Source organism: Pinus tabuliformis, chromosome 5_2, assembly GCF_031772625.1.
Source record: "Pinus tabuliformis cultivar Carrire ecotype Pingquan chromosome 5_2, CPIR1, whole genome shotgun sequence".
Lineage (NCBI taxonomy): Eukaryota > Viridiplantae > Streptophyta > Pinopsida > Pinales > Pinaceae > Pinus > Pinus tabuliformis.
The window spans coordinates 327156610-327169159 of NC_142306.1; the positions used below are offsets into that span (position 1 = coordinate 327156610).

Sequence of the window (12550 nt, forward strand, 5' to 3'; positions counted from 1 at the left end):
CATCAAGAAGCCAACTGACCCAAAGGTGCTGAAGTGTACAAGGATTTGGATATGAGGACGAGATTGATCATCCTTGATGGTGTGAAGGATGCCCTAGTACCTCATTTGTCTGGGAAGAACACCGCACATGAGATGTGGATGGCTCTTCAGAAATTTGTTCCAGAATAAGAACGAGAACCGGTATTGGTATTGGAGGATAAGTTGAAGTCCACCAAGATGATAAAGGGTGAAGGCGTGACTTCGTATCTGATGAGATTGTCTCAAGTCAAAGATGAGCTTGTTGTCATCAGTGTGACTATTTCAGATGTAGATATGGTGAGGATTACCTTGGAGGGTTCACTGAGGAACGGAAGCCCTTCATCAAAGGAATCATTGCTAGAGAGAAGTTGCCAGACTAGAATAGGTTGTGGGAGGACTTCAATCAAGAAGAGTTGTGAGATGAGGATCTTCATCCAAAGAAAAAGACTTTCAATGATGGTGTGGGACTTGCAGCGCGAATGAAGGGTAAGCAGAAGGACTTGAGTAAGGTCAAGTGTTTAAATTGTGGCGAGATGGGTCATTTTTCGTCGAGATGTCTGATGAAGAAGAAGGGAGATGACGAGAAGAAGAAAGGAAAGCAAGTCATCGATGTTTCCACTTCTGCTGAGATAGATGATCTTACCAGGGGATTGGAGGAGGACTTTGCCATGATCTCTCATTTCTCACAGGGTACTATCGATGAAGATGGATGGTACGTGGACAATGGTGCGTCGAAGCATATGACAGTGTCACAAGAGGTTTTTAAGACTCCAGCTGAATGGGACTCGAAGTTGCACATGGTGTTGGGCGACAAGAGTCAGAAGGAGATCCAAGGATCGAGAGTTGAGTCATTCAGGATGGAGACTGGAACAAGAATTTTTTTGTTCACTTATATTCACAGATGAATTATACATTTGTATGTAAAACAATATAAATATTTATTCAATAATCGATGATGGTTTTACAAGGCTAGGGTGGTTCTCTTTTATAGGAGTTGACTGGCCACGAGCCCAAAAGACACGCATCTTTGAAATAATGCCTCTTCAAAACTAATTGAGTAACTTAGCTTAATTTAAATTATTTACTAATTATTAATTGATTTTTATTTATTATTATTTTAATATTTTATTATTTATTATATATATATATAGTTATGAATATTTAATTCATAACAAAGACAGGACGAGTGATGTGGGTCCAGGATGTACCATTTGTACCAGGACTCAGATATAGCGTGATTTTTGTCTCGATGATCGAGAAGAAGGGGTTTGAGGCCTTGTTCCAGAATGGGAAGGCAAGACTCAGGCCTGGAGGCTCTAGCTCTACTGGTATCATGCTTGGAGTTAGAGAATATTTAATTCATAACAAAGACAGGACGAGTGATGTGGGTCCAGGATGTACCATTTGTACCAGGACTCAGATATAGCGTGATTTTTGTCTCGATGATCGAGAAGAAGGGGTTTGAGGCCTTGTTCCAGAATGGGAAGGCAAGACTCAGGCCTAGAGGCTCTAGCTCTGCTGGTATCATGCTTGGAGTTAGAGAGCATGGTCTATATAGGTTGACGAGAAGCCTCACAACAAGATATGCAATTAGATTTTCTTCACGATGAGGTTGACTCTATTAGAGCACAAATTCATTAGTTGTTGGAAAACACTTATATGCAAAATTATGCCAATGACAAGAGTGACAAAACCACTTAAATCACTATGCCATTGGGAGAAATGAGCCTCAAAATGATTTTCTCATGAATTTAGGTGTTCCTTTAGCATTTAGTATAATTTATATCAGACCTTAGAAATCACATGACAGTTTACCAAAATCACTTAGAAAATTATAAATGCAATGCCACAACTCTTTCTTAACACAGATTTAATGTGAGATGATTAGAGGCTTATGCCAAAGTGTTTAATAGCTTATTTAAGATGTGTATTCAGATATTATGATGTTGTCAACAACATTCTTCATATATCATTCATGAAACAGTGAGAAAGTGACAAGGTTAGAGAGCAAACCCTTACGCCTTATGGCCTTACTTTATGACTAGTTGACCTCTTGTGTGAGATGAAACTCTTCAAAAGAGTAGATCAACCTTCAAAACAAAGATTTAGCTAAAACAAATATTGATCAATGGCAAAAATGATATGTCACTCACTTCAAACCCTTGCCAAACCCTTGAGTCGACCTGCAAACACAACTACTAGGCTATTTGGCCTCTTTGCCCTAAGTCATAGGACTAGTAGGGCCTCCCATCCCTAGCGTTGAGTCTCTTTGGTCTATTTTCTAAGTTTGGCATTTCATTTTCACCCTAACATTGTTTTCTGCAGGCTTGGGTAAGTTTGTTTTGTGCTAAGGGGAGACTCAAGGTCTCATTACTCTACTATCTAAAATACCATGGAACTCAGCTCATCGCTTGTTGCTTCGACCAGTCAGATCGATCTGAAAGCATGATGTGATCATCTAAATCATCCCTAAGTGAGGCGTGGTATGTAGGATTTGAGATTTATGTCTAAAAATCTCCCTGATGAAGAGGGCTAGAAATCTCTGGTTAGGATACTGAAAGAAAGGATAGAGGGATCCTCCGAACTCTCTATATAGGCAATGATATCATCCTTTGATCTCATAGTACACGAGGCACCAAAAAATGAGGTGCATCTCGATCTTCGGCTCTTGTAGGTGGCACAATCGGCAGACCTTGTCAAATCATGGTATATGGTGATCCGTCTCTACCCAAAGTCGATGGGACCCAACTCGAAGCTACCCCAATGGGATCTTGAGTGACTGCATCTAGTGCCTGCAAGTATAAGGGGGTGGATGATGAGGCCATCTTGCAGCTCCAAAAAATGCTCTAGGTAGAAGGACATCTTTGGGCCAAGGCTCACCAAGGGGGATGTCCAAGTGACCTGAATGTATAATCTGTAGATATCCTCTTTGATGGTCTGATTTAGTTTATGTCGAGTCGGTAAGAGATGTGTTGTTCTGTCAAGGGAGAAACTAATTGAAGAAAGGCACTATGCAGAGATGGTCATAAACTGAAGGAGATGTCTTTGCCAACCATCCACAAGCACAACCCAAGGGAGTGTCCGAAGCAATGGCCTCCAAAGAGAAAAGTGAAAGATAAGGGTATCTCTCTCTCCCAGTAGTAGTCTTTGTAAGCCCTGACTCTATCGAGGAAAGAGGCCACACAGAAAATGACCTCAGGGCAAAATGGGTGGACCCAAAACTTTGCCTGAATAATGGATTGAGGAACTACGCATTTGCAGCAGATGATACGTCGGAGAAGCAAGGCCTGGACTCTCTCCGTTGTGGCCAATTCTAACTGTAGTAAATTGGTCCCTTAATGTCAGAACCATAGAGTGTTGTGGGCCTAATAATGGCCTCCATGTGGTGCAGTTTAGATGAGATGTCTTGGAACTGCGCCTGCAAGAACAGTTGCTCAATGAGGGCTAAGGAGTCGTTGGCTTTACTAAGTCGAGTTTGCAATGCCTCTTGCATACCAAATATGGGCCTTGTGAATTGTACCCCCAAGTAGGTGTAAGATGTGGTCATCTCAATCTCTATCGCGCGATAATAGAAGTGTAGGTCTGTAATAGAGTTCTTCGAGGCATTAAAGATTAGAACCTCCGTTTTACCTAGGTTGACATTTAGCTACGAAGGTCACAAAAACTGGCCAACGCGTCAATCTGTCTTTGTAATCCCTCAGAGTAGAGGCCAACAAGACCAAGTCATCAGTAAAGAAGAGCAAGGAGATCAAAACATGGTGCAGTAAGTAACCATCACCCTCCGATATGTGCTCATGGAGGAAAGATTCGAGCTCATCAATATAAATCCCAAAGAGAGTCAAAGAGAGGGGACCCCTTGCTTCAACCCAACGGTACTCTGAATCAGGGGTTGCGAGGGAGCACCCCCCCCCACCTGAATCCGCTCCCGAAGCACACTACGCATAGAAGCGCTACGAGAGCGACCCCAAGGTATATCTTAATGTTCCACTCCATGCCTTGGTGTATGTCCTTACACCGAAATACTACTCCCTATCTTGGTTGGAACAACCTACATGTGGCGTGAGGTTAGAAGAAAACCCCATACAGATCCAGAGGTACAAAATGGGTATATGACCGCATTGGACAAGCTAGTCCCTGATAGGGTGGAGTGTGCCAGATTACGTGGAGAATTAAGCAAACTGGAGTGTTTGGTTCATTGCATGCTATTGATGACAGATGTAGAATGGATCCTATTGTGTTGTGGAACATGTATGGCTCCAGGGGGGCTTTGGAAAAAATTGGCAATTAAAGTGCTTTCATAGGGAGTTAATACTTCTTATGCAAAGAGGTGTTGGAGCACCTACGGCTTCATCCACAATGTCAAAAGAAGCTGCCTCAATGAAAACCGAGAAGAAAGCTTGGTTTATGAACACTATAACTTGAGGTTGTTGACAAATTATAGTGACTGGGCTCGATATGATAGAGCATATGACACTTGAGACAACAACCCGAAAGAGGACAATTTGGAAGATGGAGCCTTACATTTGGAACAATTGGAAGCAAAACTTTTGAAAGAAGTGAATGAAGCAGCATCAACAGCCATGTCACCCCCATCATCCACTAACAGTGCTCCAATTGCACCAGCTTTACCGCCACCTCCATTTGCAGCGTCACGTGGAGGTCATGTTCCTTCTAGTTTTGGACGTGGTTGTCCGACTATGCAGGAGGAGACTCCCAATAAATCATGAGAAATGAAATTAGAAGTTTCTCGTGGCAAGAGGAAAATGTAGTAGATAATAGATTTACTTGTCTTTTCTAGTTTCTAGTACTTTTTATAACTATTGACTCTTTCATATTTATTATGGTATTTTTTGTAAACAACATATGACAATTTAAGCTTGAAGTTGGTGATTATAACCACTGTTTTACAAAACGGCCGAGTCGAACCGAGTCGATGGCCTGGGGAGTGACTCGGCGAGCTACCCGGTTCGGTTGACCGAGTCACATATGACTCGGCCGAGTCATATGTGACTCGGTCAACCCGGCCGGGTCCGTTATGACTCGGCCGAGTCAATGTTGGGACGGCTGGGCAGCGTAAATGTTAAAAAAATTTCACTTTTTTTGTAATTTTTGACAAAGTTAAATGCAGTTTATGGATTCCAAAGGGTAATAGTAATTTGTTAAATGCTTTTGGGGTCCATTTCCCCCTCCCAAACCCTATTTAAGACACCCAAATGCTCTCATTCACTCACAACAGTCTTATGCATTTGAGTGAGAGTCTTCTTTGAGAATTAGTGAGCAGTTCTTGAGCTTGTTTTGGAGCAGCAGTGAGGAGTCTTGGAGGAGCATTGTAGCTAGAGTGAGGAGCTTCTTGGGCAGCCATTTGGAGCAGCATTGAGGAGCTGATTCTTGGAGCAAGCTTGAGGAGGCAGTTTGTGCCTGGAGGTATTTTTTTCCACCTCTATAAATCTGTTTTTGCTTAGTAAATTTTAGGTGCATATCAAGAAAGCTTAGAGAGTGTTTTTTGTCAAATAAATGAACATTGAATCAATTTTCTTTTTTTTCATTTTCAGATTGTTTTCCTAGTCAAAAAATGGCACCTAGAGCAAAAGATCCTCCTTGGGCATATGTTGAAATGGTTGATAGTCAGATGCATTGCAAATTTTGCCATAGGAAAATTAAGGAAGGTCCTGGGGGCATTAATAGGCTGAAACAACACTTGGCAGGGATTAGAGGCCAAATTACCCCATGTACCTCATCAGAAATTGAGGAGATTAGAAAGAATTTGTTGGCCAGCTTTGAGAAATTTAAAGAAGATAAGGCTAGGCAAAAAGAGATACAGGCTGAAATTGGGAGGAAGAGGGAGATACAAAAAATGATGGCTACCAACCCCCACTATGATTTTGAGGGTTCTTCCTCTATCCCTCAAACTGAGGCATCCAACCCTTTCCGTTATGTTCCTCCCTCTTTTGGTTCTGTTCAAGATAAGGGAAAGGGTAGAATGAATTTGACAAAGGGTGATGTGACTATCAAAATTTATTTCACTCCCTCCTCTCCATCAGATGCACATGGTCCTGAAGTTAGTAAAGGTCAAATTCAGCCCACTTTAGATGACCATTGGAAGAAAGAATTGAGGGAGACTCCTTGTGACTACATAGCTAGATGGTGGTATGATGCTAATATCCCCTTTAATGCTGCTCGTTCACCATATTGTGAGCCTATGTTTGATGCCATACATGCTGCTGGAAAAGGCTTCAAAGGCCCTACTATGCAAGAGATAAGGGGGTTTCGTTTGCAGAAAGAAATTCAATCCATTAATGAGTATTTGCAAGAGTTCAGGGACTCATGGGCAAGAACAGGGTGTACCATCATGTCAGATGGATGGACTGATCAAAGAAACCGTACCATCATAAACTTTCTTGTCTTCTGCCCACAGGGAACCATGTTTTTAAAATCAGTTGATGCATCTGATAAGGTAAAAGATGGCCACTTGTTGTTTCAGCTATTGGATGAGGTTATTGAGGAGGTGGGGGTGGCTAATGTTGTTCAAATCATCACAGATAATGCCTCTAACTATGTTCTTGCTGGTAAACTGTTAGAGGAAAAACACAATACCATCTTTTGGACCCCATGCGTTGCACATTGCATAGACCTCATGCTTGAGGATATTGGAAAATTAGATTGGGTCAGAAACACTGTAGATAATGCCAAAAGCATAACAAAATTTATCTACAATCATACACTGGTTTTGAGTCTCATGAGGAAACACACTGGAGGCAAGGATATTATTAGGCCTGCCATCACTAGATTTGCTACACATTTTTTGACATTGCAATCTATGCTTTCCCAACATAAAAACTTGCAAAAGATGTTTTCCAGTGATGAATGGAATCAAAGCAATTGGTCTAACAAACCAGAAGGCAAAGAATTGAAAAGGAAAGTCAATGAAGAAACTTTTTGGAGAAAGGCAGCAGAGATTGTGAAGCTTGCTGAGCCACTAGTTAAGGTGTTGCGGTTGGTGGATGGGGAAAGGTTGGCTATGGGCTTCATTTATGAGGCTATGGATCAAGAAAAGGAGCAAATAAAGACAGCATACAAGGATAGAGTGGCAAAGTATGGGCCCATTTGGGCAATCATTGATGAAAGATGGAACAATCAACTCCATCGCCCTATACATGCAGCTGGGTATTTTTTGAACCCACGGTATCATTATAAAGCTAAGGAGTCAGGAGCTTTGAGGGGGGAGGTCAGAGATGGACTGGTTGATTGCATTGAACGCATGATCCCATCGGAGTCTGATCAGCTGGAGATACATCAACAGGTCACATCCTTCAGCAATGCAACAGGTACCTTTGGGAAGAACCTAGCAAAGATTGCAAGAGAAGCAGATGAGCCAGGTAAACAAAAATTTCAATTTTCAATTTCTTAATGGTTTTACAGTTTTACTTTTTTTATTAAAGTTTGTTAAATCATTTATAATTTGAAAGTTAGATATAATTTGTAATTTTGTTGAGCTTCAGCCTTCATCTAACTCATAATTCATTACACTCCTATGTTTTTTGCAGCACAATGGTGGGAGGCCTTTGGTGGCCAGTGCCCTCAATTGCAAAGGTTTGCAATTCGTATTTTGAGTCAAACTTGCAGTGCATCTGGGTGTGAGCGCAATTGGTCTATCTTTGAGAGGATTCACACAAAGAAGAGAAACCGTTTGGATCAAAAACGGTTGAATGATCTAGTTTTTGTCCAATACAACCTTCGGCTCAGACGAAACCAATTGCTGAACAAAAGACCTGATTCAGATCCCATTGTGTTGGAAGACATTGATCCAACATCAGATTGGGTAGTGGAGAGTCGTCCACCAGAGTTTGATCCTGATGAGGATCTTGATGAACTTGAACATCCACTTCAGCCTGTTCAGTTGAATGCAGATCCCAATCCACCAGCCTCAGTCTCACAGCCAGCAAGGACTCCAGTTGTAGGTGCTTCCTCTGCTCAGCCACGACAGAAGCGCAGCCGCATATCTACTCTATCTCAGCTTGCATCTGCTGCACAGCCTGCTAGCGGTACTGGTACCACTTCTACAGTTGCAGTTGGAGACGATGATGATGATGAGCCATGGGGCCCCTTGTCTGACTCTGATGATGATGATCCAGAGATTGGTCGAGATGATCTTGGCTCCTCTGGCAGTAGCTACTAGCCAGTAGTACTAGTATTGCAGTCTGGTCACCATCACAGTTTACTTTTGTTGTAGAGGCCATTTCTAGCCTCCTTGGTTATTTGTATTTTGTTTTGAGTCTTTGATCATGTATGACAGTTGACTATGTATTGCCATTGGGTACCATTTTGATATAGTGGATTGGTTCATGAGCCTACTTTGATCATATGTTGTCTTCCATCTATATTATAATGCTGTGTGTTTGGAAACATGAATAAAAATATTTAAAATTATGTTTAAAATATTTAAAATTATGTTTTTATTAAAAAAAAAATATATTTAATGTATTTTTTACAACGACCGAGTCATTGAAATCGAGCCGGCCGAGTCATTACCGTTTCGGAGTCGGAGTCGATCCTCGGCCGAGTCGGAGTCGGAGTCGGAGTCTTAAAACATTGATTATAACTCATTAGTAATGAATTATGAATATGATGCTTTGTGAAAGTTGAAACGTTTCATTTCATGTTTGATATTCTTTGTTATAGTTTGGTAATGGTTACAGGTACAACTTTAGTGAAGACAAATGTTATATATTGAATTTTGAAACTTTGAAACTTTAAGGTTGATGAATCATGAGAAACAAGACGTTGTAACTTGTAATTTGTGGACCTGTGGTTGATTAAGATTATAACTACTAGATGATTGATGTTATATGGTTTAATCCATGTTTTTATGCTTTTTATAACCAATTCATCATTTTACATGCTTTTGTTGACATGTATGCATCAAAATATGTAAAAATATATATTATATAAAAATCACTCCGGATTCACTCTCGACCCGGAAGCTTCTGAAAATTGTCACTCCCCACTCCCACTTCCACTTCCGCTTCCCGCTTCCAAGCAGCCTTGCTCTTAATGAAGTCTGAAAGACAATGCGCCATCTTGAGACGCCCCAGCACTAACTCATACAGTATCATGATAGCAGTTAAGACGATCTTCATATGCAATGTCGCGAAGTCTCTGGAATAGTGACTCCCTCAGAACCATGTCAAAAGCTTTCCAAAAACCAGAAAAGCAACTATAAACTCATGAAGAGTGATGGCAGGCCTATTCAATGATGGCTCTAAGGGTGAAGATGTGATCAATCATCTGGTAGTCTGGGCATAAGCCTGCTTGCAAAGGGAATAGAGCAGCTAAGCCACCATTGTAAAACTGAATGGTAATGACAAATAGAATATGTCACTGCTGCTAACCCCGAATTCAATGATAAGGGTCAATTTTGGTAACCCTGTTGATGATTCAGCTTTTTCTTTTAAGAAGTTCTAAAAGAGATATTTTATGAATTTTGTGGATGGCTGAAAAGTTTCGCTGGAAATGTGCTTTCGGGTCTACATTACCAAAACCAAAGTCATGACACTGTAAGAAGGTTTGTTATTCATTGAGTGTCAAGAGAACTCAAATATGTTTAAACAATTAAAAATGGCTAGTTTATCCCATATGTTGTTGGATGGAAATGAAAAATTTAATAGTCAGAATTTTAAATCATGGAAACAGAAGATGCTTGCAATATTTGAACATAGATATTTGGACAAACATGTATTGGAAAGGAAATCTAGAGTGAAACCAATCTGTCCAAGGAAAGCATGATGTGAAGAACAAAGAGGTAGTGATGTTGATCAAGCTCTGGATAATGAATGAAATGCTTCCTGAAGTTCAAGATGGTAATGATGCATTTGTTATGTGGGGGGGGGCTAAGGAAGATGCATGAAACCTCAGATAAAGGCAGGGCAGTTTTTCTTTTCTTATATATATGTTATTCACAATTTAAATAAAGGAATTTGACTCCTTGTAAGATCATTTGTAAAAAGTCGAAGATACTAGAGATCAATCAGAATCACTTGAAAGGACAAAAGAAGAAGAAGATATGGTGGTTATAATTCTGAAAATTTTGCCTTCTTCCTATGCAAATTTTATTGAAAACTTTAACATTATTAGCATTGAAGAAAATATGACGTCTGATTCTGTTGTGATGGGTGGTAGAGAAGAATACAGGGCTATAGGAAAGGGAAATGTCCTACTTCATCTAAGAGTTATGAAGGTATTGATTAAAAATGTTTATTATGTTCCTTGTTTGATGAAAAATATACATTAGATAAGTAGTATAATGAAACATAGCTCACAAACATATAAATTTCAGCAAAAATAGGTGTTTTTAATTTTATTGTTGTAAAGAATGGCAAAGGATGGTTGCTATGGGTGTGACAGAAGGAGATATATTCCAGTTGCTAGGCATTGAAAATGTAAGGACAGTTCAGAAAAACGAAGACTGTAATTTCACTGAAAACTCAGCCATAACACCTAGGCCAAAGAGGTATTAGGTGAGACAAAGCTCAAGAAATGAAGCCCTGGATAATGTTGCTACTAAAACAAGCTAAAATCAGCAAAGAAGAGAAGGAAAACAGCACATATATTGTGCATTATTTGTTGTAATTCATAAGCAGAAGTCCCTACCAGAGGGTGACAATTAAGTGGTAAACAAGAAGACCCTCAGGGGGAGTGAACATGATGGTGTTTCCTTATAGATGCAAACACAAAACCTTCATATGCTGGACCGTCAAGATGTGGAGAAGGTGAGTTCAGTAAACAAGCCAACTTCTACTTCAATGGTGAAAAGGCTGACTCTTCAGCCATATTGGCTCTCATCCTACTGGTGAGTCAATGGCCAGAAAAATGGATGGTGACATAAATTGTACTTCATCAACTTTGTTGGATACAGTTCATTTCTAGTTGCTATTTGTGAAGATTATCTTGTGGACTGCTGCAAATATCTTGCTTGTCCAACACCTTTGTTTTTTGTTTCTTGAACAAGCAGGTAACATGACCATTATGGGAGGGTGTTGGAGATAATGGTCATATTTTGAACTTAGGACTTAGACAATTAATAAATGCTCACTAATCGAATGATGTAATAATGGGGCACTTAATGTAGCAGTTAATAGTTAAGTATTTGCGAGTTACATAATGTAGTCCTGTTCTCTCTTACAATGCAATTAGACATTTCAACATCTAATAAATCAATCCACTCTTTCTCAGTCTAGTGCGTGTATTCCTGTCCACAGTTGCATGTGTAAAACTCACAACACTCTTAAAAAAGTTCTGTGACTATTGGAATTTATAGCACAAACCTCTTGGAGCATACTTCCAAAGAACTTCAAATTGTAGCCAGCACTAAATTTATTTATCCTTCAATCTATAATGTTTCTTCATGTTCAAATATGAACAGTGAAATAGACAATTTATCGAAAGAGCAAGCAGCATAACAAATATTTCACTTTCAACAGATGATAAAAGACAAATGTACACGTACAAGCTTACAATCATTGTTGAGGAAGCTAACAGCTTTGGCAATTTGATGCAGTCCCCAGGCATAATATTCATCCCTGCAGTCCACAAATTCCGTAGCTATAATATTCATAATAAATAAGATACGATAAAAAATAAAAACCATAATAACCATGAAATAGGTTCCCTTCAATTCTATATAAAATTTCAGCCAATAAATTAGCTGCCAAACACTTACAAACGTCAAAGGGTGCATTTCCAAATCTTTGAGATAATTGACAATCAACATGAAATGCATCAAGACCCCCATAAAAATAACCACTAAACTCTAACCTTGTCATCTTCATAACTAAGATTTTTAACCAACAACTTATATGCTACGGCAACACATCTATGAGGACTGGGAAAGCGTCCCCTATTTCCCGAGGATGAATTCACGAACCATGGAGGTTCAATGCCATCAATGAAACATGGGAGATGGCTCATATATTTTTTATATGTTTCCCTATATTTTCTAGTGTTTAACATTCCAATATGATGAATGCACGTTGAATAAAGTGACTTTTCAAGAGGCCCTAAAATTGTGCTCTTGAAAATTTGACCTGGTACAATGGAGGCTTAGATGCAGAGCATCTTGGTTGTTTTGCAAATCGAAAGTAGGTGGCGATTTCACTTCAAATCCTGATATTTCCAAATTTTTCCAATAATTTAAAATATTTTCCCTGACATTTCCAACTAGTATATTTCCATACCATCGGTGATATATACTCCCAAAATAATATTCGTAACATTGGCCTCCATGTCGCCCTCACCTCACATGCTTTTATATTGGACCTTTTTTTTCAACACTCAAACCCTTCCCATGTTTCCTCTTAAGATCTGAGACAAGATACTTTCACTTCAATTCCAGAAGGCCCAGTACAATGGCTTTTGCCCTGGTGTATGGCCCATTGTACTGTCTGTCGCGTTCATGGAAAATCCATTTATAGGACCCAGCCTCTGTAGGCTGTATTTTTTCCACAATTGTCAACAAAAGCCCAAAGTAGGGATTTTC

The 12550-nt window shown here is 39.8% G+C and overlaps 1 protein-coding gene across 1 annotated transcript in view; it reads right to left on the minus strand.

Moving 5' to 3' along the window:
- Positions 1-12550, minus strand: part of CTEXP (kinase family with ARM repeat domain-containing protein) — a 341359-nt gene that overhangs the window by 262532 nt on the left and 66277 nt on the right. Inside the window, exon 4 of the mRNA XM_089436322.1 lies at positions 11522-11594. Within this exon, the coding sequence (XP_089292448.1) occupies positions 11522-11594 (73 nt within the window). The remainder of the gene's footprint in view (positions 1-11521; positions 11595-12550) is intronic.